Consider the following 22,589-nt stretch of genomic DNA (forward strand, 5'->3'; position numbering starts at 1 on the left):
GGTGGTGGGCGGCCGGGGGCCGGGGGCGGGCGGCAGGCGGTGGGTGGCCGGGGCCAGGAGCCGGGGCCCCTCACGCCTCGCGTGTCTGCGCCCCGCCCGCAGTCGGACCTGGAGGACACGGCGGACCTGATGGAGATGCGGGAGGAGATGTCCAACCTGGTGATGGGCGCCATGAAGGAGGCCGAGGAGTTCCAGGACTCCTTCGAGCGCTACTCCTACCTGTGGGTGGACGACCTGCAGGAGTCCATGCGCAACTTCCTCACCTACGGCCGCGTCGTCACCCTGGAGGACCTGGAGCTGCGGCCCGAGGAGCTGGTCCCCAAGTCCCCGCCCACCCTCACGCAGTTCCAGCAGCAGGTGGGGGGGCCTCCCGGCCCGGGGGGTGTGGGGGGGACTGCCCGGCCCGGGGGCGCGTGGGGGGGCCGCCCGGCCCGGGGGGCGTGGGGGGGCTAGGGGGGCAGGAGGGGGTGTGGGGGGGAAGGAGGCGGGGGCCGGGGGAGCGGGGGGGGGGGGCCGGCAGGGGCGGCGCGGTGCCGTCGGCGGTCCCGGGCGCGGTGAGCAGAGCCTGTCCTGCAGATCGACTCGTACGAGCGGCTGTACGAGGAGGTGATGCGCTGCGAGAACTCGCAGGTGTTCAGCGGCTGGCTGCAGTGCGACTGCCGGCCCTTCAAGCAGGCGCTGCTCAACACCATCAAGCGCTGGAGCTTCATGTTCAAGCGCCACCTGAGCAACCACGTGGTCAGCAGGTGGGCGGCCGCGCCGGAGGACGGGGTGGCGGGGACGGGGCGGCTGGAGGGCAGCACCCCACAGGGCGCCCGGCTGCTGGCTCCGCTGCTCCCCCCACCCGCCCTCACGGTGCCGGCCTAGAGCCGGGCCTGACCGGTGGGCATGTCCCCGTGCGGGGCCAGGCGGTCCTGAGCGCGGGGCGGGGCTGAGGGCCCGGAGGCGGCGGGGACGCCCTGGATCTGCCCCCCGGAAGGGAGCGGGGGCGCGGGGCTGGGGCCGAGGGGTCGGGGGCGTGGGGCCGGGCAGGCGGAGTCAGGACAGCGGGACGGACGGACGGGCGGCGGCTGTCTCCGCAGCCTCGGGGACCTGGAGGACTTCATGAAGGCCGCCAGGGCCGGCCTGAAGGTGCCGGTCAAGGAGGGGGACTACGACGGGCTGGTGGGGGTGATGGCGCACCTGATGAAGGTGAAGGAGCGGCAGGTGGCCACCGACAACATGTTCGAGCCGCTGAAGCAGACCATCGAGCTGCTCAGGTCGTACGGGGAGGAGATGCCGGAGGAGATCTACGTGAAGCTGCAGGTGAGCGGCGGCAGCCGGGGTGTCCGGGGCAGGGAGGGGGCGGTGGACGGAGCCTCGGTGTGTGGGCAGGGGGGGGGCGGTGGACGGAGCCTGGGTGTCCGGGGCAGGGAGGGGGCGGTGGACAGAGCCTCGGTGTGTGGGCAGGGAGAGCAGTAGGAGCCTGGCCGGGTCGGAGGAGGGCTGTGGCCTTGACCTCCAGTGGCAGACACGGAGGCAGAGGGGGACGGAGCCGCAGCCCCGGCCACGCCTTGCGGGTGGTGTGGCTGCGGGCCCCGTGCTGAGGCCTGGCGTGTGCATGGCTGGTCCTGGGAGCTCTGGGTCCCCAGTCCGGGTGGGGAGTTGCGGGAAGCGGTGAGATAAATGGTTAGAGGTGGGTCGCAGTGGACAGAATCCATCGTAGAAGGTGAAATGATGGCTGTTTGTGGGCAGAGTCCGCGGGCGAGGATTTGTTCTTTACAATATTTTCTGGTTTTAAGTACGATATTTGCCCCGGTCTGAAGAACTTGTAAAATGTAAGAGTCCACCTGATTTTCCTGAAATGGCAAAAGCGTGCAAATGGACAGCAGGGTGGGGCTGCCAGGGACAGGGTGGGGCGGCAGCTACAGCGGTGCCACAGGCAGTGCCTTCACGGTGACGGGGCAGTGGCTGCCTAGGATCTCACACACACACACACACACACACACACACACCCACACGCATACACAGTGCACACTTGCATGAATACCGTGTACATACAATGCACAGCACACGTGCACGCACACACGGGTTCAGGTGACCTGCGGAGGCTGGCGGGCACAGGACTGTGGGGCCGCTCCCCTGGGCAGCGGGAAAGAGCGGGAACGGAGCGCCTGCCCCCAGGAACTGCCGGAGCAATGGACCAACACCAAGAAGCTGGCCATCCAGGTGAAGCAGAACGTGGCGCCACTGCAGGCCAACGAGGTCAACATCCTGCGCAGGAAGTGCCAGCAGTTCGAGGTCAGGGTGTGGGGCGGGGCTTCCGTGTGGGCGGGGCTTTCTGCGTGAGGGCGGGGCTGCGGTGTGGGTGGGGCGTGGAGAGCGGTGGGACTGCAGTGAGGGGCGGGCTTCTGTGTGTGGGGCGGAGCTGCCGTGTGTATATGTGTGTGTGTGTGTGTGTGTGTGTGTGTGTGTGTGTGTGGCTGTGGGCGGGGCGGGGCTTCTATGTGGGGGCGTGGCGTGGCGTGGGGGCGTGGCTTTCTCTGGGAGGGCGGGGCGTGTGGCATGTGGGCGGGGCTTCTTGTGGGGCGGGGCTTTGTGTTGGGGCGGGGCAGGGCCGGGCTGCAGCGGGCAGGCAGGTGGCGGCTGTGTGACCTGTGCCCTCCGCGGTGCTGGCAGATCAAGCAGTACGAGTTCCGGGAGAAGTTCAGGCAGGAGGCGCCGTTCACCTTCAGTGACCCGGAGCCCTACCAGTCCCTCAACAAGGTACCTGCCCCCGCGCCCCTCTCCCCGGGCTGGGCCGCCCTTCTCCCCTCACGCTCTGCTCTCATCCGGGGGACTGGACTCCAGGAGGCCGTTCTCAGCCCCCACTTAACCCGCGGACAGACCGCCTTCCTGCCAGACCCCATGGGCTCCAGGGCCGCTCCGCCGGAAAGCTCAGGGCACCCCAAGCCAGGGCCCGGCATGGGGCCGGCGTGGGGCCGGCGTGGGGCCAGGGGAAGGGCCAGCGTGCTCCCTGCATGCTGGGCACCTGCTCACCGCCTCCCTCCCCGCCCGCCCGCAGGAGCAGAAGAGCATCCTGTCCATGGAGGGCATCATGGAGGGGCTGTGCAAGTCGGGCAGCCTGTTCGAGGTCGCTGTGCCCGACTACAAGCAGCTCAAGGCTTGCCACCGCGAGGTCCGCCTGCTGAAGGAGCTCTGGGACATGATCGTCATGGTGAGCGGCGGGCGGCACCAGAGGGCGCTCCCGTTTCCCTCCGTCGTGAAAAATGCAACCCCAGGCCTGGCCTCTGTGGAGTCGCCCAGGTCCCCAGGCGGGCCACTCTGCGCAGCATCTGCTTCTTCCTCTCTGGGCACAGGCCTCCTATGCACCGCCCTCCCCCCTCCACTCCCTCCTCCTTCTCCTCCCTTCTCCCCCTTCTCCCCCTTCTTCTCTTACTCCCTCCTCCCCTTCTCCCCTTCCTCCCCTCTTCCTCCCTTCCTCCTCCCCCTCCCCCTCTCCTCCCCCCTCATCTCCCTCCTCCTTCTCCCCCTTCTCCCCTTCTTCCCTTCCTCCCCCCTCCCCCTCTCCTCCCCCCTCCACTCCCTCCTCCTCCCCCTCCTCCTCTCTCACATCTCACCTCTTTAAAATTTTTAAAAAACAGCCCAGCCGGTAAGCTCAGTGGGAAGTGCTGCCTGGTTTCCCGGCCCCGCTGGAGCGGTGCCTCCGCCATTGGCCGTCCTGGTCTTCCCTCCGGCCCGGCGTCTGCGGCGCCCGGGGCTCCTGACTCATTAGCCTCCTGGACGTCCGCTTTGCCCGACCTGCTTTTCTCCGTCACTCTGCACACACACACACACACACACACACACACACACCCCGGCCATGGAGATCATCGCCTTCCTTCGTTTACTTTGGGTTCGTGCTGCTCTCTCTCCACGGCTTGGTCTGAGTTCTACTGACTGGACACGTCCCATCTTTCCGTGGGAACGTTCACACCACAGCACTGCCTCTGCGGCGGCCGAGCCCGCGTATTCCACACTCCCTGCCGTGTCCGTGGCCTCGCTCTCTGTCTGTCTGTCTGTCTGTCTGAGGTCCCCTCGAGCCTTGGGTTGTTTGGAAGTCTGTCTTTAATTTCCGAATGCATGTGCCTGTGGCCTTCCTGCTGGCGCCCAGTCCGGTTCCCTGCCTCCAGCGGAGGGGAACCCCGCGGCTTTGGGGGGGCTGTCCCCGGGCTCGGGGCGGATGCCGTGTGCCGGGCAGACCTGCGGTCCGATGCGGCTCGGTCCCTCTGTGTCCCAACAGGTCTTCTGCCCAAGTCGGTTTTAAGCGCTAACTCTCCAGTCGCACCTTCTTAAACAGTCACCTTTTTTATCTCTCAAGTTGCATCTCTCCAGCGGGGTTGTTTCTCCCTCGTCTCCGCCTGGTTTACCGAACCCCGTCACCAGCTCTGGGGCCCCCCCGGGCGGCGGCTGCGGTCGGCGTGGAGGGGGCGGGCTGCGGGGGCGGGAGGCGGCCCGAGTCCTCCGCGGCGAGCAGGCCGGCGCCCCCCGCAGGTGAACACCAGCTTCGAGGACTGGAAGACCACCAAGTGGAAGAACATCAACGTGGAGCAGATGGACATCGACTGCAAGAAGTTCGCCAAGGAAGTGCGGTCGCTGGACAAGGAGATGAAGACCTGGGACGCCTTCGTGGGGCTGGACAACACCGTCAAGAACATGATCACCTCGCTGCGCGCCGTGAGCGACCTGCAGAACCCCGCCATCCGCGACCGCCACTGGCAGCAGCTCATGCAGGCCACCCAGGTACGGGGGGCTGTGGGGGGGGCACAGCTTCCCGGGCGGGCGGTGGCGGGGGGGGGGGGTACACGGCTTCCCGGGCGGCAGGGCTGTGGGGGGGGGGGTGGTACACGGCTTCCCGGTGGGGAGGGCTGGAGGGGGGCACAGCTTCCCGGGCGGGCCGTGGCGGGTTGGGGGGAGGGGACACGGCTTCCCGGGCCGGCAGCAGCGGGGGAAGGAGCTGGCCGGCGCTCCGGGGCCTGGGGCGGGCACGGAGCTGCCTCTGGGAGGGATCCCGGGTGGACCCTGCCTGTCTCCGGCCCAGGTGAAGTTCGAGATGTCGGAGGACACCGTGCTGGCCGACCTGCTCCAGCTGAACCTGCACAAGTTCGAGGACGAGGTCCGCAACATCGTGGACAAGGCGGTGAAGGAGTCCGGGATGGAGAAGGTACCCTGAGGGCAGAGGGTCTGTCTGGGATGGGGAGGGGCCCTGAGGGCGGAGGGTCTGTCCGGGATGGGGAGGGGCCCTGAGGGCGGAGGGTCTGTCCGGGATGGGGAGGGGCCCTGAGGGCAGAGGGTCTGTCCGGGATGGGGAGGGGCCCTGAGGGCGGGAGGGGTCTGTCCGGGATGGGGAGGGGCCCTGAGGGCGGAGGGTCTGTCCGGGATGGGGAGGTGGTTCTGAGGGCGGAGGGTCTGTCCGGGATGGCGAGGGGGCCCCGTGGACAGGAGGGGTCTGTCCGGTGACGCTGAGGCTGAGGCCCCACCTGCCACACCTGCCCCCCGGGGCCAGCGCTCACGGAACACCAAAGGACGGCTCCCAGCGCCTCCTTACCGGGAAACCCCGCAGGTGCTGAAGGTGCTGGACAGCACCTGGTCCACCATGGTGTTCGGCCACGAGCCGCACCCGCGCACGGGCACCATGATGCTGCGCACGGACGAGGTGCTGGTGGAGACGCTGGAGGACAACCAGGTGCAGCTGCAGAACCTGATGATGTCCAAGTACCTGTCACACTTCCTGCACGAGGTGACGAGCTGGCAGCAGAAGCTGTCCACCGCTGACTCGGTCATCGCCATCTGGTTCGAGGTGCAGCGCACGTGGAGCCACCTGGAGAGCATCTTCGTGGGCTCAGAGGACATCCGCGCCCAGCTGCCCGAGGACTCCCGCCAGTTCCAGGAGATCGACAAGGAGTTCAAGGTGGGCCGGCGCCCGCCCGCCCCCGCCCCCACCCCGCCCGCCCCGTCCAGCCCGGCCCGGCCTGGCCCCCCGCCCCCTACCCGCCCCCGCCCCGCCCGCCCCCTACCCGCCCCCGCCCCGCCCGCCCCGTCCAGCCCGGCCCGGCCTGGCCCCCCGCCCCCTACCCGCCCCCGCCCCGCCCGCCCCGTCCAGCCCGGCCCGGCCTGGCCCCCCGCCCCCTACCCGCCCCCGCCCCGCCCGCACTGCCCAGCCCGGCCCGGCCTGGCCCAGCCCGGCGGGAGGACGGCCTCTGACGCCGGCCCTGCCCGCCAGGCCCTGATGGAGGAGGCGGTGAAAACGCCCAACGTGGTGGAGGCCACCAACAAGCCGGGGCTCTACGAGAAGCTGGAGGACATGAAGAAGAGGTGGGTCCGGGCCCTGCGGGGACTGCGTGCCGGCCCGGGGGGGGGGGGGGTGCCGAGAGCTGGTCCTGGGTCCGAGCACCTTTCCTGGGGAATCGGTGCTCCCCGGCCCCGCCGTGGCCTCCTGAGGGAGCGAGCACAGGAGATGGAGCGGCTCCTCCTGCCCCGGGGACCCCCCCCCCGGGGTCAGGGCTGCAGGGAGGGAGCCGGCGGGGGGGCGGGCAGCAGCGTCAATGGAAGGGGCTGAGCCACACCCGCGGCTCCGCTGCCAGTCCCTCCAGGGTGGCCGGGAGGAGACCTGTCCCTGGGCCGCCAACCTCCGCCCCGCTCCCACCAGACTGGCCGTGTGCGAGAAGGCGCTGGCCGAGTACCTGGAGACCAAGAGGATGGCCTTCCCCCGCTTCTACTTCGTGTCCTCGGCCGACCTCCTGGACATCCTCTCCAACGGCAACGACCCCGTGGAGGTGGGCGGGGGGGCTGCGGAGGGGGTCCCCGTCCCCACAGCGCCTCCGCGTGGCCGTCCACCCGGACACCGCCCAGGCCCGGCTGAGACCCGGCCTCTGGCCTCCTGGGCCTCGGCTTCCTCATCCGGGAAGTGGGTTTGATGCCGGGAGCCGAGCAAGACTCCTTTCAGAGATGCAGCCGGGTCCCGGGGGGAGGAAGGTGCCCAGGCTCTCCTGGCAGGGTCAGTCACCGGACGCGGGGGGAAGCGGCTGGACGGGGGCAGCAGGGGCGGGGTCACGGAGCTTGTATAAGTGCAAGATAGGCCCCGGGTCCCGGCTCTCACGGCCCACCCTGTGTTCTATTTTAGCCGTTACGCTGTGGGAAGCACCGCGGGGGCGGGGGGGGGGGGTGAGGGACACAGGGTGGCCCCAGGTGGCCGGCCGAGCCTGTGACCGGGACACAGGCCTCGCAGCTGGGCCAGAGCTGCTGAGGGAAGAGAAACCCGGGGCAGACCCTGCCCCAGGCCGGCCCGGCAGCTCCGCTGGTCTCGCTGTCGGCGGGGCGGGCTTCGTGTGAGCGTGGGCGAGGGAAAGGGGGGCCCACCCCCTGGAAAGAGAGAGGCTCCCGGCCGCCGAGGACTGAGGCGCATCAGCCGCACTGTCCCGACGCCCCCGCCCCTCCCGCCTGCCCCGTCCAGGTGAGCCGCCACCTGTCCAAGCTGTTCGACAGCCTGTGCAAGCTCAGGTTCCAGCTGGACGAGAGGGAGAAGCCGGTGAAGACGGGGCTGGGCATGTACAGCAAGGAGGACGAATACATGGACTTCGACCAGGAGTGCGACCTCTCGGGGCAGGTGGGCACGGGCACAGGCCCCTGCGCAGACGGGGCCCCGCCCACAGCGGCGGGGCGGACGGGGCGGGTACGAGCTGCGTGCCGACCCGGGGGTGTCCCCCTCCCCGCGTCCAGAGAACGGGCTCCAAGGACTGGTCACTAGCATTCCTGGCACCGCCTTCTGTAGAGCGAGGGTGCAGCCCCAGCGGAGGAGGGAAGAACGGGGCGGGGGGAGACACAGATGCAGCGTCTCTGAGTGTCAGCAGCGCCTCGGGGCTCAGACCAGCCTGTCTGCTCTTCAGATTCTATATTTCCCCTGGTCTCCCTCCCTCCTCTGCCTGGAAACGGCCTCACATGATCCCGCTGGCCCCCCCCCCCCTCCGGCTTCCCCGCCTCTTTCCCAGTTGGTCACTCTCACTGACATCTCCGTCCGGGGGAAGGTGATGACCAGTATTAAATATCTGTTTTTTGACCCTCACACGAGGGTATTTCTCCACTGATTGTTAGAGACAGTGGAAGAGGGAGGGAAAGACAGAGACATCCACGTGAGAGAAACAGCACATGGATGGATTGGTTGCCTCCTGTCCACGTGGAAGACCAGGGCCTGGGCCGGGGAGGGGCCTGCCACTGGCGGGAATCGAACCCGGGACCCTTTGGTCCGCAGGCCGACGCTCTATCCCCTGAGCCACGCGGGCTAGGGCCCCCTGTTACAAGGCCTAAATAACAAAGCAAGTGGTCGGCATGAGGTGCGTGGGCCCCGCCTGGGGCTCAGCGTGGCTCCCTCCTCGGCCCGCCCGCAGGTGGAGGTGTGGCTGAACCGCGTGCTGGACCGCATGTGCGCCACGCTGCGCCACGAGATCCCCGAGGCCGTGGTCACCTACGAGGAGAAGCCCAGGGAGCAGTGGATCTTCGACTACCCGGCCCAGGTGCCGGCGGGCGAGGGGCCCGGGGGGGGCGGGGTGTCTCGGAGGAGGGTCTCTGGAGGGGGGGTCCGCCAGGAGGGGGTGTCTCTGGAGGGGGTGTCTCTGGAGGGGGGGTCCGCCAGCGGGGGGGTGTCTCCGGAGGGGGGGTCCGCCAGGGGCGGTGTCTCCGGAGGGGGGGTGGGCTCACCCAGTACCGGGCCCTCTGCCTGCAGGTGGCGCTCACGTGCACGCAGATCTGGTGGACCACGGAGGTGGGCATGGCGTTTGCGCGCCTGGAGGAGGGCTACGAGAACGCCATCAAGGACTACAACAAGAAGCAGGTGCGTGGCCGCGCCCACGGGGTGCTCTGCCCGGAGCTCGGAGCCCCGCGGCCCCCGGGGAGCGGCTGGTCGCTGGCAGCCGGTGTCTCTGCCCGGTAACCGCCTTCCGGGACCTGGCTTTGGTCCTCGCCTAGAAATTGACAAATGCCGCCGTCAGCCGTTTTTTTTTAAAAAGACGGCGGATTAGGAATGAGAAGCCAAAGGTGATCTTTACGTGGAAGAAGGGCCCTGGCTGGTGTGGCCCAGTGGATAGAGCATTGGCCTGCGGACCTAAGGGTCCCGGTCAAGGGCCCGTGTCCGGGCTGTGGGCTCCAGTGGGGGGCGTGCAGGAGGCAGCCATCGATGATTCTCATCATTGATGTTTCCCTCTCTCCCCCTCCCTCCCGCTCTGAAATCAGTAAAAACATATAAAACATTTTTTTTAAATTTAACGACCACTCTCTAAAAAGAAATGGGAGAAGGAAAAGCTACAATAACCCACACCCAGATATAACCACTGTCAGCGTGTTATTGCCTGGTTATCATTCCAATACCACTCAGCGGTAGCACATTAATCATATATAGCATGTTATTACAGTCTTCTGGGGTTCACATATGTGATGACGAATGAAAAACATACATCAACGGCTTGTTTTTTCTGGGAAATTGGCTTCCGATGCTCTAAGGCCCCGTTTTCACGCCCTATCCGCCCCGGCCGTGGCTCCAGCTTTCCCTCTCCTCCGTTACTGTGGGGGCCCAGGGCACCCCCGGGGGCTGTGGGAACGTTCTTCTGTTTCTTATTGTGAAGAACAGGTGGTCTTCCCTCCCCGGGTGAGCTCCAGGGACCCCGCAGCCCACTCCCCCCGCAGCCCGGTCCCCCCGCAGCCCGGGTCCCCCCGCAGCCCAGTCCCCCCGCAGCCCGGTCCCCCCGCAGCCCGGGTCCCCCCGCAGCCCAGTCCCCCCGCAGCCCGGTCCCCCCGCAGCCCAATCCCCCCGCAGCCCGGTCCCACCTCAGCCCAGTCCCCCCTCAGCCCGGTCCCCTGAAGCCCGGTCCCCCCGCAGCCCGGTCCCCCCGCAGCCCGGTCCCCCCGCAGCCCAGTCCCCCCGCAGCCCGGCTCCCCGCAGCCTGGCCCCCCCGCAGCCCAGACCCCCGCAGCCCGGTCCCCCCGCAGCCCGGTCCCCCCGCAGCCCAATCCCCCCGCAGCCCGGTCCCCCCTCAGCCCAGTCCCCCCTCAGCCCAGTCCCCTGAAGCCCGGTCCCCCCGCAGCCCGGCCCCCCCGCAGCCCACTCCCCCCGCAGCCCGGTCCCCCCGCAGCCCGGGTCCCCCCGCAGCCCGGCCCCCCGCAGCTGGTCCCCCCGCAGCCCGGGTCCCCCCGCAGCCCGGCCCCCCGCAGCCGGTCCCCCCCAGCCCGGTCCCCCCGCAGCCCGGTCCCCCCCGCAGCCCGGTCCCCCCGCAGCCCGGGTCCCCCCGCAGCCCGGGTCCCCCCGCAGCCCAGTCCCCCCGCAGCCCGGTCCCCCCACAACCCAATCCCCCCGCAGCCCGGTCCCACAGCCCAGTCCCCCTCAGCCCGGTCCCCTGAAGCCCGGTCCCCCCGCAGCCCGGTCCCCCCGCAGCCCAGTCCCCCCGCAGCCCGGCTCCCCGCAGCCCGGTCCCCCCCGCAGCCCGGCCCCCCCGCAGCCCAGTCCCCCCGCAGCCCGGTCCCCCCGCAGCCCAATCCCCCGCAGCCCGGTCCCACCTCAGCCCAGTCCCCCCTCAGCCCAGTCCCCTGAAGCCCGGTCCCCCCCGCAGCCCGGCCCCCCCGCAGCCCGGCCCCCCGCAGCCCACTCCCCCCGCAGCCCGGTCCCCCCGCAGCCCGGGTCCCCCCGCAGCCCGGGTCCCCCCGCAGCCCGGCCCCCGCAGCCGGTCCCCCCCAGCCCGGTCCCCCCGCAGCCCGGTCCCCCCCGCAGCCCCGTCCCCCCCCGCAGCCCGGCCCCCCGCAGCCCACTCCCCCCGCAGCCCGGTCCCCCCGCAGCCCGGGTCCCCCCGCAGCCCGGCCCCCCGCAGCCGGTCCCCCCCAGCCCGGTCCCCCCGCAGCCCGGTCCCCCCCGCAGCCCCGGCCCCCCCCGCAGCCCGGCCCCCCCGCAGCCCCGTCCCCCCGCAGCCCGGCCCCCCCGCAGCCCCATCCCCCCCGCCCCGGGTGGCGGCCCCGGGCCCCATGAGCCGTTTCCCGCAGATCAGCCAGCTGAACGTGCTCATCACGCTGCTCATCGGGAACCTGAACGCGGGCGACAGGATGAAGATCATGACCATCTGCACCATCGACGTGCACGCGCGGGACGTGGTGGCCAAGATGATCACGGCCAAGGCACCGGCCGCGGGCCCGGGGGGCGGGGGGGGGCTCTGTCCCTGGGCACCCCCACCCCCGGGTCCCTTTCTGAGACTCCCGGGCACTGGGAGTGGTGGGGGGGCGGCTCTGTCCCTGGGCACCCCCACCCCCGGGTCCCTTTCTGAGACTCCCGGGCCCAGGGGCGGGGGGGCGGCTCTGTACCTGGGCACCCCCACCCCTGGGTCCCTCTCTGAGACTCGTGGGCGCTGGCGGGACCGGGTGGGGGGTGGGGGGCCGGCGGCGCCCTGACAGCGGCCGCCGCAGGTGGAGAGCTCCCAGGCCTTCACGTGGCAGTCGCAGCTGCGCCACCGCTGGGACGAGGAGAAGAGGCACTGCTTCGCCAACATCTGCGACGCCCAGATCCAGTACTCGTACGAGTACCTGGGCAACACGCCGCGGCTGGTCATCACGCCGCTCACCGACCGGTGGGTGCGCCCGCATGGGAAGCAGGCTTCCGCGAGCTCCCGCCCTCGGGCCGAATGTCCGGCGGGGGCGGGGACCGGGCCTGGGGTCCGGGCTGAGGGGCAGCCGTCTGCCCGGGCCTGAGGGCTCAGCCTGCCTGGGGCCGGCGCTGTGGGATGGCGCTGTGTGCAGTCCCATGAGCTCGTTGGGCATCGAGCAGCGGGGCTCAGAGTGACCCCGGACACGGGGAGCCAGCCTCGGCGGTAACCCGGCCCCTCGCAGGTGCTACATCACCCTGACCCAGTCCCTGCACCTGATCATGGGCGGCGCGCCCGCCGGCCCGGCCGGCACCGGCAAGACTGAGACCACCAAGGACCTGGGCCGGGCGCTGGGCACCATGGTGTACGTCTTCAACTGCTCCGAGCAGATGGACTACAAGGTGCGGCGGGGCGTCTGCCCCCCCTTCCCTCTCCCCCTCTTCCCCTCCCCCCTCCTCCCTCCCCCTCCCCCTCCCCCTCCCCCCTTCCCTCATCCCCTCCCCTCCCATCCCTCCCCCTCCCCCTTCCCTCTCCCCCCTCTTCCCCTCCCCCCTTTCACCCCTCCTTCCTCCCCCCTTTCCCTCCTTCTTCCCCACCCCTCTCCTCCCCCCTCCCCCTCCCCTCTTCCCCCCCTCCCCGCTGCAGCCGCAGGGGCAGGGGCTCCCCAGGGGCCAGCTCACAGGGTCCCCCTCTCCTCCCCCCACTTTCCAGTCCTGTGGCAACATCTACAAGGGCCTGGCGCAGACCGGGGCCTGGGGCTGCTTCGACGAGTTTAACCGCATCTCCGTGGAGGTGCTGTCCGTCATCGCCGTGCAGGTAGCCCGGGCGCCGCGGAGCTGGGGACTCGGGGAAGCCGGCTTTCCCGTGGGGGCCCGTGTGTCCAGCCCGACCGGGGGCGCAGAGACAGGCAAGACCCAGCCCTGCCCTCCGGGGCGCGCTCTGGCTGGGCGGACCGGAGTGAGAGCAGTGAGGATCGGTTGTGGGTTCTGAGGGGCTGCACAGGGGTGAGGGGACTTGGACAGAGGACTTTGCTGTAGGTGCCAGTGGAGCTGGGCGTTGAAGGATGCATAGGAGTTTGTTAGTTAGAGAAGAGAGTGGGGAGAAGAGGGAGACAAGGGAGGAAGGAGGAGAGGAGGGCGTGTGCTCCGGTGTTTGGGGAGCCCTCGGGCCAGAGCGCAGGACGGGGGCGGGGGGTGGGGGGGGGGGGAACAGGGCTTGCCAGTGATGCAAACTCTCTGTGCCTCCACTCTCTAATCTGTAAAATGGGTTCGATGACCCAGGTTCGCGGCAAGGTCAGGGTGGATGCGGGGAGCCGGCCCCCTCCACTCGGGGTTCCCTCCTCTGCACGGAACAGCCCCGGGCTGGAGGCCAGTAAGACACACAGGCGAGGCAGCCGTTCCCCTGGACCCTCGGGCAGTGCTGGCCACCGCCTTGGGGACCCCTAACCCCTGGGGGCAGGCACTGTTTGTGGACTGGGACGGAGGAGCGAGAACCTGAAGGGAAGCAGAGGCTTCCGCAGCGGCGGGTTAGCGAGGAATTCTGCGGGGTCCCCCCGCCCCCGGCCCTGATCCCCCGAGGAGAGGAGAGTCCTGGGGAGCGTTGGCAGGAGAGCTTTGAAAGGTGTCAACTGTGAACGCGGGGCGCCCTCGCGTGGCGGCTGGGAGGGTTGCAGCCTCGGCCGGCTCGGATGCCCCCGAGTTGAGGTGCCCCTGGGACCAGCCCCTGCCGGCTGCCCGCCCGCCCGCCCGCCCGCAGGGACTGGTCACTGCAGCGGAGGGGGCGGGCAGTGCGCAGCGATGCCGGACAGGCAGCACCGGGGCCTCCGGCGGGACGGCAGCGATGGGCTGGGCGGCCCCACGGGCCCCCACCGAGGACAGACCGCAGAGGGTCACGCAGGCCCGGGCGAGGCTGGGGCGGGAGGCAGGGCTGTGGCTGCAGAGGTGCCTGAAGCGGCCTCCAGTGACAGACACGTTCGTGCCCGAGGTGTCTGCACGCCAGCCGCGCCAGAGGGGACCGTGGGGCCGCGGCGTGGAGCCGTGTGAGTTCACTGCATGCGAACCCACGGCCTCTCATGGTTTAAAGCTCAGTTTAACAGAGAGACCAGGGGTCCTCCTGCAAAGCCGACTGTCTGCGTGCCCCCTGCCCAGGTCAAGTGCGTGCAGGACGCCATCCGGGCCAAGAAGAAGACCTTCAACTTCCTGGGGGAGATCATCGGGCTCATCCCCACGGTCGGCATCTTCATCACCATGAACCCCGGGTACGCGGGGCGCACCAGAGCTGCCCGAGAACCTCAAGGCCTTGTTCAGGTGCGTGGGGGGCGGGGAGGCGGGCAGATGCCCATCCCCTATGCTGCCCCCCAGGCGGGTCCCTCCTGGAGCCATGGCGGCCGGGGTGCAGGGTGACCCCAGAGGAGGGTGGAGGGGTGCAAGCGCAGGGCTTGTGGGTGGGGAGAGACAGGGATGGCGGAGGACGGAGGGGAGGGCTGGGAGCCGTCCAGCCCTGGCATCTAGGCCAGCCACGCTGCGTGTCCCCCACTGCCCACAGGGGTGCCCTGCGGGCGGGCGGGAGGGGCGGGGCTGAGCACCGACCCCCTCCAGGCCGTGCGCCATGGTGGTGCCCGACTTCGAGCTCATCTGCGAGATCATGCTGGTGGCCGAGGGCTTCCTGGAGGCGCGGCTGCTGGCCCGGAAGTTCATCACCCTCTACACGCTGTGCAAGGAGCTGCTCTCCAAGCAGGTGCGGGCCGGGCAGGGGGGCCTGGGACAGAGGGGGCCGGGGCAGGGGGACCGGGGGGCCCGGGCAGAGAGGGCCGGGACAGGGGGGGCCGGGGCAGAGGGGCCGGGCAGGGGGGGCCAGGGCAGGTGGGGCCAGGGCAGGGGGGGGCCTGGGACAGAGGGGGCCGGGGCAGGGGGGGCCGGGGCAGAGAGGGCCGGGGCAGAGAGGGCCGGGGCAGGGGGGGCCCGGGGCAGGGGGGGCCGGGGCAGAGAGGGCCGGGGCAGAGAGGGCCGGGGCAGGGGGGCCCAGGGGAGCAACGAGGCAGCCCTCCGGGGCCGGCCAAGGCCTGTGTTCGGGGCCGGCTCGCTCTCACGCCGCAGGCCTGCCCGCCCGGCCTCCTGGACCCAGCACCCCCGGGCGAGGGACCGCTGTCCGGCGCTCACACCCCCCTCGCCCCAGGACCACTACGACTGGGGGCTGCGGGCCATCAAGTCGGTGCTGGTGGTGGCCGGCTCCCTCAAGCGGGGCGACCCCAGCCGCGCGGAGGACCAGGTGCTCATGCGGGCGCTGCGGGACTTCAACATCCCCAAGATCGTGACGGACGACCTGCCCGTGTTCATGGGGCTCATCGGGGACCTCTTCCCCGCCCTCGAGGTGCCGCGCAAGCGGGACCTGAACTTCGAGAAGGTGGGTCCCTCCCCCCGGGGCTCCCCGCCCCCCCCGCCCCCAGCGGGATGGGCTCCGGGGCAGGCGTGGCCTCGTCACCCGCGTCGATGGTCACACATGCAGCCGCCTCTCCGCCCTGGCCGCTCCTCGCTCAGTGCCGGTCTCAGAGGGGCTGAGGGCTTCGGGCAAAACCCCTGCATGGAGACCCCGCACCTGGGGTCACTGCTCCCCTGTGGCATTGCCCGGGCAGGAGGCTCCCCGCCCAGAACACAGCCTGGTCCTGTGCCCTGCGCCCACCCTGTGCCCAGCGTTCCCTGTTGTGTGCCCAGCGCCCGTTCCCACACCGCACCCCCCCCCCCCCCCAGATCATCAAGCAGAGCATCCTGGAGCTGAAGCTGCAGGCGGAGGACAGCTTCGTGCTGAAGGTGGTGCAGCTGGAGGAGCTGCTGCAAGTGCGCCACTCGGTGTTCGTCATCGGGAACGCGGGCAGCGGCAAGTCCCAGGCAGGTGCTCCTCACAGCACCGGGGCTGCGGGCCCACCTGCCCTGCCCCTGCGGGGCCCCCGCCCTGTGGGGGGCACCGGGGAGGCTGGGCTGGGCTGGGAGGAGGCAGGCAGCGGCCACTGGACCCTGGTCCCTCCATGGGCCCTTCTCCGGGGTCACGTGGGCAGCCCCCCCCCGCCCCCCCGCTGCCCGCCTCTCAGCCCGGCCAGTCCTGGGAGTGAAAGTGAGAGTGGCCCATAACCAGCCTCTCTGACGCCCACTGGAAGGTTCTGGAGCCGCCAGACGCCCCGGGGGGGGGGGGTCTCGCACATGTGCACCTCCCCCCTCCATGAGCACCGCCCCCGTGAGCACCCCCCCCTCCATGAGCACCTCCCCCATGAGCACCTCCCCCCGTGAACACCTCCCCCCTCCATGAGCACCTGTCCTCTATAAGCACCTCCCCCCGTGAACACCTCCCCCCTCCATGAGCATCTCCCCCCATGAACATCTCCCTCCTCCATAAGCACCTCCCCCCTCCATGAGCACCGCCCCCGTGAGCACCCCCCCCTCCATGAGCACCTCCCCCATGAGCACCTCCCCCCGTGAACACCTCCCCCCTCCATGAGCACCCCTCCTCCATAAGCACCTCCCCCTGTGAACACCTCCCCCCGTGAGCACCTCCCCCCTCCATGAGCATCTCCCCCCATGAACATCTCCCTCCTCCATAAGCACCTCCCCCCTCCATGAGCACCTCCCCCTGTGAACACCTCCCTCTCGGAGCACCTCCCCCCTCCATGAGCACCTCCCCCTGTGAACACCTCCCCCCTCCATGAGCACCTCCCCCCTCCATGAGCACCTCCCCCCTCCATGAGCACCTCCCCCCTCCATGAGCACCTCCCCCGTGAGCAGCTCCCCCGTGAGGGTGGGTGAGTGTGGGTTACGTTGTCATTGGGAAGCTAATGGCTCTCCTGGGCTCAGCGTGGAGGCCAGGCCAGTGCCCGTGCCGTCTGAGACCAGAACGTGGCCCCATGTTTGCCGCCGGGATCCCGTCGGGGGGGACACAAACCCACCTGTGTGTCACCTAGGGCAGGGGGTCTGGGGTCCGAGTCTCGTGGGCATCGTCCCCATGGCCCCGCCTCGAGTGACCGCCATGACCCCCTCGGCCAGGTGCTCAAGTCCCTCAACAAGACCTACCAGAACCTGAAGAGGAAGCCGGTGGCCGTAGACCTGGACCCCAAGGCCGTCACCTGCGACGAGCTCTTCGGCATCATCAACCCGGCCACCAGGGAGTGGAAAGACGGTAACGGAGCCGGCCCGGCGTGGGGGTGCGGGGGCGCGGGGGTGGCGGCGCGGGCGCGGGGGCGTGGGTCGCCAGGGGTCCCTGTGAGAGCACTGAGCACATGCGTGGAGGCCGGCATGGCCCAGGCGGAGGCAGGGGCCTCAAGTCCCGGTGGAGGGGGTCCCACAATGCCTATCAGCTTACACCAGCCCTCCTCCCACCAGCCCTCCTCCCACCATCCCTGCTCACACCAGCCCTGCTCACACTAGCTCGGCTCACACCATACCCCTCTCACCAGCCCTCCTCACACCAGCCCCGCTCACACCATACCCCTCTCACCAGCCCTCCTCACACCAGCCCTCTTCCCACCAGCCCTTCTCCCACCTGCCCTGCTCACACTAGCCCGGCTCACACCAGCCCTGCTCACACCATCCCCCTCACCTCAGCCCCCCTCACACCAGCCCCACTTACACCAGCCCTCCTCCTACCAGTCCTGCTCACACCAGCCTCCTCCCACCAGCCCTGCTCACACCAGCCCTGCTCACACCAGCCCTGCTCACACCAGCCCCGCTCACACCATACCCCTCACACCAGCCTCCTCCCACCAGCCCCGCTCACACCAGCCCTGCTCACTCCTAGGCCTCTTCTCGACCATCATGCGGGACATGGCCAACATCACGCACGAAGGCCCCAAATGGATCGTCCTGGACGGGGACATCGACCCCATGTGGATCGAGTCTCTCAACACTGTCATGGACGACAACAAGGTTCGAGGGGCTCCTGGACTTCGAGATCCCACCTCACCGCCCACCCACACGGCAGACAGGCCTGCCACAGTCGGGGGCGGGGACCGGGGACCGTGTCTGTCTGGGGCTCCACATGGACAGTTATGAACAGGGAAAGTCCCGTGTCACAAGGTGTGCTTGCGTGACTCCGCTCCACACGTGACCCTGCTCCTCGCGTGACCCCACTCCTCGCGTGTCCTGTCCTAGACATTTTTGGCAGTGCATGGGTGGAGGGTGCGGACATGAAAAGCATTCTTGTCTAGTTACCCGGCATAATGAGGGGAAATAGCGAACACCTCTGAGGGAAGGACTGTGTAGAAGCAGCTGAGAAGACGGTTCTCAGCCGAGCACAGGAGGGAGGGAGCTGCAGGATTCGGGGGGTGGGGAGGGGGGTCAATGCACACATGTGAGAGTGCAATCCTAATCCTCGTCCCAGGGCAGGAGGGGCAGAGGGGGCACTGGGGTCAGCGGGGGGCCGGGGGGCCGGGCCCGGCTCCTCCTCCTCGTGCTGAGATGTGTCCGTGCAGGGCACCCTCGGGCGATGGCGCCTCGGCTGCTGAGAGCCCGTGGGGCCCCCCTCCTAGGTCCTCACCTTGGCCAGCAATGAGCGCATCCCCCTGAACCGCACCATGAGGCTGGTGTTCGAGATCAGCCACCTGAGGACCCGCCACGCCCGCCACCGTCTCCAGAGCCGGCATCCTCTACATCAACCCCGCAGACCTGGGCTGGAACCCGTGAGCGGGGTGTCTGTCCCGCTCCACACTGGCCGAGAAATGGGCTGGGGCGTGTCTGAGGTTCACACGCATGTGGCGAGCTGGGGCGTGTCAGATGTCAGTGTCCTGTGCTAAGGGCAAGGCCCACATGTAGAGGAGGTCTATTGGCTCAACTTGCCAAACATGCTTCAGGCATGGCTGGATCCAGGAGCCCTGATGATGTCATGAGATGTTCCTGCTTCTCTCCTCTTCTCTCCTCTCTTCCCTTCCTATCCCCTCTCCCTGACCCCATGATGTCATGAAACCTTCCCCTGCCTTCCCTCCCCTCCCCTGCCCTCCCTCCCCTCAGTGGGATTGCCAGTTGCTCTGGGCTTGTAGAACCCCCATCGCTAGAATATCAGCACCAGAGCACGTACCTCAGCAGCCCCCGTCTGCGCGGCCAGGCAGGGCCCCAGAGTCACGCGGGAGAGACGCTGGGGGGGGGGGGCGGGGAGTGCAGCCCCACGGCGGGGAGAGGCCGGGGGCGGCACGGGGGAGAGGCCGGGGGCAGCACGGCGGCGGCCTCAGCGCGCCTCCCCCCCCCTCCCCGCAGCGTGGTGAGCAGCTGGATCGAGCGGCGCAAGGTGCAGTCGGAGAAGGCCAACCTCATGATCCTGTTCGACAAGTACCTGCCCATGTGCCTGGACAAGCTGCGCTTCGGCTTCAAGCGGATCACGCCGGTGCCCGAGGTGACGGTGATCCAGACCATCCTGTACCTGCTCGAGTGCCTGCTCACCGAGCGCAACACGCCGCCCGACTCGCCCAAGGAGCTGTACGAGATCTACTTCGTCTTCGCCTGCTTCTGGGCCTTCGGGGGCGCCATGTTCCAGGACCAGGTGCGCCCCGCTCCCCCATCACTCCCCGACCCCGCTCAGGGCCCCTCACGCCACGCCCCTCACGCCCCTCACGCCACGCCCCTCACGCCCCTCACGCCACGCCCCTCACGCCCCTCACGCCACGCCCCTCACGCCCCTCACGCCACGCCCCTCACGCCCCTCACGCCCCTCACGCCCCCTCACACCCCCTCACGCCCCCTCACGCCCCTCACGCCCCGCCCCTCACGCCCCTCACGCCCCGCCCCTCACGCCCCTCACGCCCCCTCACACCCCCTCACGCCCCCTCACACCCCCTCACGCCCCCTCACGCCCCTCACGCCCCGCCCCTCACGCCCCTCACGCCCCGCCCCTCACGCCCCTCACGCCCCCTCACACCCCCTCACGCCCCCTCACACCCCTCACGCCCCCTCACGCCCCTCACGCCCCTCACGCCCCCTCACGCCCCCTCACACCCCTCACGCCCCCTCACACCCCCTCACGCCCCCTCACGCCCCTCACACCCCCTCATGCCCCTCACGCCCCCGCCCTCACGCCCCTCACGCCCCTCACGCCCCCTCACGCCCCCCCACGCCCCCCCACACCCCTCACGCCCCCTCACGCCCCTCACGCCCCCTCACACCCCCTCACGCCCCCTCACACCCCCTCACGCCCCCTCACACCCCCTCACGCCCCCTCACGCCCCTCACACCCCTCATGCCCCTCACGCCCCGCCCCCTCACGCCCCTCACGCCCCTCACGCCCCCTCACGCCCCCCCCACGCCCCCCCACACCCCTCACGCCCTCACGCCCCTCACGCCCCCTCACGCCCCTCACGCCCCGCCCCTCACGCCCCTCACGCCCCCTCACACCCCCTCACGCCTCCTCACACCCCCTCACGCCCCGCCCCCTCACACCCCCTCACGCCCCCTCACACCCCCTCACGCCCCCTCACATCCCCTCATGCCCCTCACGCCCCGCCCCCTCACGCCCCTCACGCCCCCTCATGCCCCGCCCCTCACGCCCCTCACGCCCCCCACGCCCCTCACGCCCCCCCACGCCCCCTCACGCCCCGCCCCCGCAGCTGGTGGACTACCGTGTGGAGTTCAGCAAGTGGTGGATCAACGAGTTCAAGACCATCAAGCTCCCGTCCCAGGGCACCGTCTTCGACTACTACCTGGACCCTGACACCAAGAAGTTCCTGCCCTGGACCGACCGTGTGCCCTCCTTCGATCTGGACCCCGACGTCCCGCTGCAGGTAGTGCCCGGGCAGCCTCCTCCCCCTCCTCCCTCCTCCCCCCTCCCCCTCCTCCCTTCTCCCCCTCCCCCCTCCCCCTCCTCCCTTCTCCCCCCTCCCCCCTCCTCACTTCTCCCCTCCCCCTCCTCCCTTTTAGCCCCCTTCCTCCCTCCCCCCTCCTCCCTCCTCCCTCCTCCCTCTCCCCCTCCTTCCTTCTCCTCCCCCTCCTCTCTTTTATCCCCTCCTCCCCCCTCCTCCCTCCTCCCCTCTCTCCTCCTCACTTCTCCTCCCTCCTGCCCCCCTCCTCACTCCCCACTCCACCTATCCCCTCCCCCTCCTCCCTCCTCCCCCCTCCTCCCTCCGCCCTCCTCCTCCTCCTCCCTCCTCCCCTCTCCCCCTCCTCACTTCTCCCCCTCCCCCTCCTCCCTTCTACCCTCCCCCCTCCTCCTACCTCTCCCTCCTCCCTTCTCCCCCTCCTCCTCCTCCTCCCCTCTCCCTCCTCCCTTCCCCACCTCCTCCCCTTCCCCTCCTCCTCCCCCTCCACTCTTCCCTTCTCCCCCTATCCCCTCCCCCTCCTCCTCCTCCTTTCTCCCCCTCCCCCCTCCTCACTCCCCCTCCCCCTATCCCCTCTCCCTCCTCACTTCTCCCCCTTCTTCCCCCTCCGCCCTCCTCCTCCTCCCTCCTCCTCCTCCTCCTCCCCAGGCCTCCCTGGTGCACACCACGGAGACCATCCGCATCCGCTACTTCATGGACCTGCTGATGGGACAAGTCGTGGCCGGTGATGCTGGTGGGGAACGCGGGGTCGGCAAGTCGGTGCTGATGGGCGACAAGCTGGAGAGCCTGAACATGGACGACTACCTGGTGCAGGCCGTGCCCTTCAACTTCTACACCACCTCCGCCATGCTGCAGGGTGAGCGCGGGGAGGGGGGAGCCTGGGGCAGGGGAGCGGGGAGGGGGGAGGCCTGGGACAGGGGGAGCGGGGGGGGGAGGCCTTTGACAGGGGGAGCTGGGAGGGGAGGCTGGGGGGCAGCGGGAGGCTGGGGGACAGGGGGAGGCTGGGGGGCAGGGAGGGACTGGGGGACAAAGGGAGTCTGGGGGACGGGGGAGTCTGGGGGTAGGGGGAGGCTGGGAGACAAAGGGGAGGCTGGGGGACAAAGGGAGCCTGGGAGCAGGGGGAGGCTGGGGGACAAAGGGGAGGCTGAGGGACGGGTGAGGCTGGGGGGACAGGGAGAATGGGGGACAGGGGAGAATGGGGGGACAAGGTGGGGGGACGGGGGAATGGGAGGGCCGGGGGGGAGGAATGGGTAGGCCGGGGGGCCGGGGGGAGGCCAGGGATAGGGGGAGGCTGGGGGGACAGGGAGGACTAGGGGGGGAGAATGGGGGGACCCGGTGGAGGCCAGGGACGGGGAGATGGGGGGAGGGCCGGGGGAGGGCCGGGGGACGGGACAGTTAAGAAGGGGAGCGGGGTGGGTCCTCATAACCCCGCTGCGCACACAGCCACACGCTGTCCGCCCCCGTTCCTCCCAGGGACTTGCAGTTGCTTCTTGGTTTCCCGCCCCCACCCGCTGGCCACACCCAGCTCCTGGCGGGTCCCATGGGGTCGTCACCACTGGCTGCGGGGGTACAGGCTGCGGCACAGGCTGAGGCACAGGCTGGGGAGCACAGGGCTGGGGAGCACAGGCTGAGGAGCACAGGCTCCTGCTGCCCTTCCTCCCCCACGACGCCCCACGCCCCCTTCCCGGGAGGGGGCCGCTCTGGGCCTCACCGGGTGCCCCCCCCAGGGGTGCTGGAGAAGCCGCTGGAGAAGAAGTCGGGCCGCAACTACGCGCCTCCCGGCACCAAGAAGCTCATCTACTTCATTGACGACATGAACATGCCCGAGGTGGACAAGTACGGCACCGTGGCCCCGCACACGCTCATCCGCCAGCACATGGACCACGGGCACTGGTGCGGCCGCGGCGCGGGGGTGGCAGAGGGTGTGTGGGCTGGGGTGTGGTGGGGGCTGGGGGCGGGCGGTGGGGGTCCGGGAGCAGGACTCCAATGTGGTCCCCGCAGGTATGACCGGCAGAAGCTGACGCTGAGGACATCCACAACTGCCAGTACGTGGCCTGCATGAACCCCACCTCCGGCTCCTTCACCATCGACCCCCGGCTCCAGGTGGGCGCCCCTCCGTCCGCAGGCGCCAGGCCAGGGCCGCGGGCAGAGAACAGAGCCTGCTGGGGGCACCGGGA

At 70.0% G+C, this 22,589-nt stretch overlaps 1 protein-coding gene across 1 annotated transcript in view; it reads left to right on the forward strand.

Annotated features, from left to right (window-relative positions):
- DNAH17 (dynein axonemal heavy chain 17) overlaps positions 1–22,589 on the forward strand; it is a gene marked incomplete at both ends in the record, with an annotated part of 57,829 nt that overhangs the window by 13,121 nt on the left and 22,119 nt on the right. Inside the window, 35 exon segments of the mRNA XM_084862308.1 lie at positions 103–357; positions 577–746; positions 1,083–1,305; positions 2,164–2,280; positions 2,659–2,745; positions 3,044–3,196; positions 4,513–4,761; positions 5,060–5,182; positions 5,582–5,929; positions 6,242–6,333; positions 6,668–6,794; positions 7,472–7,624; positions 8,403–8,528; positions 8,738–8,845; positions 11,038–11,169; positions 11,455–11,615; positions 11,875–12,031; positions 12,342–12,446; positions 13,778–13,903; positions 13,905–13,936; positions 14,228–14,366; positions 14,805–15,032; positions 15,377–15,514; positions 16,661–16,793; positions 17,412–17,539; positions 18,142–18,222; positions 18,224–18,291; positions 18,863–19,145; positions 20,206–20,379; positions 21,061–21,120; positions 21,122–21,158; positions 21,161–21,268; positions 22,140–22,305; positions 22,414–22,436; positions 22,439–22,515. Coding sequence (XP_084718434.1) covers positions 103–357; positions 577–746; positions 1,083–1,305; positions 2,164–2,280; positions 2,659–2,745; positions 3,044–3,196; positions 4,513–4,761; positions 5,060–5,182; positions 5,582–5,929; positions 6,242–6,333; positions 6,668–6,794; positions 7,472–7,624; positions 8,403–8,528; positions 8,738–8,845; positions 11,038–11,169; positions 11,455–11,615; positions 11,875–12,031; positions 12,342–12,446; positions 13,778–13,903; positions 13,905–13,936; positions 14,228–14,366; positions 14,805–15,032; positions 15,377–15,514; positions 16,661–16,793; positions 17,412–17,539; positions 18,142–18,222; positions 18,224–18,291; positions 18,863–19,145; positions 20,206–20,379; positions 21,061–21,120; positions 21,122–21,158; positions 21,161–21,268; positions 22,140–22,305; positions 22,414–22,436; positions 22,439–22,515 — 4,887 coding nt within the window.

Source organism: Pipistrellus hanaki, assembly GCF_964339955.1.
Source record: "Pipistrellus hanaki genome assembly, chromosome: 16".
NCBI classification, from domain to species: domain Eukaryota; kingdom Metazoa; phylum Chordata; class Mammalia; order Chiroptera; family Vespertilionidae; genus Pipistrellus; species Pipistrellus hanaki.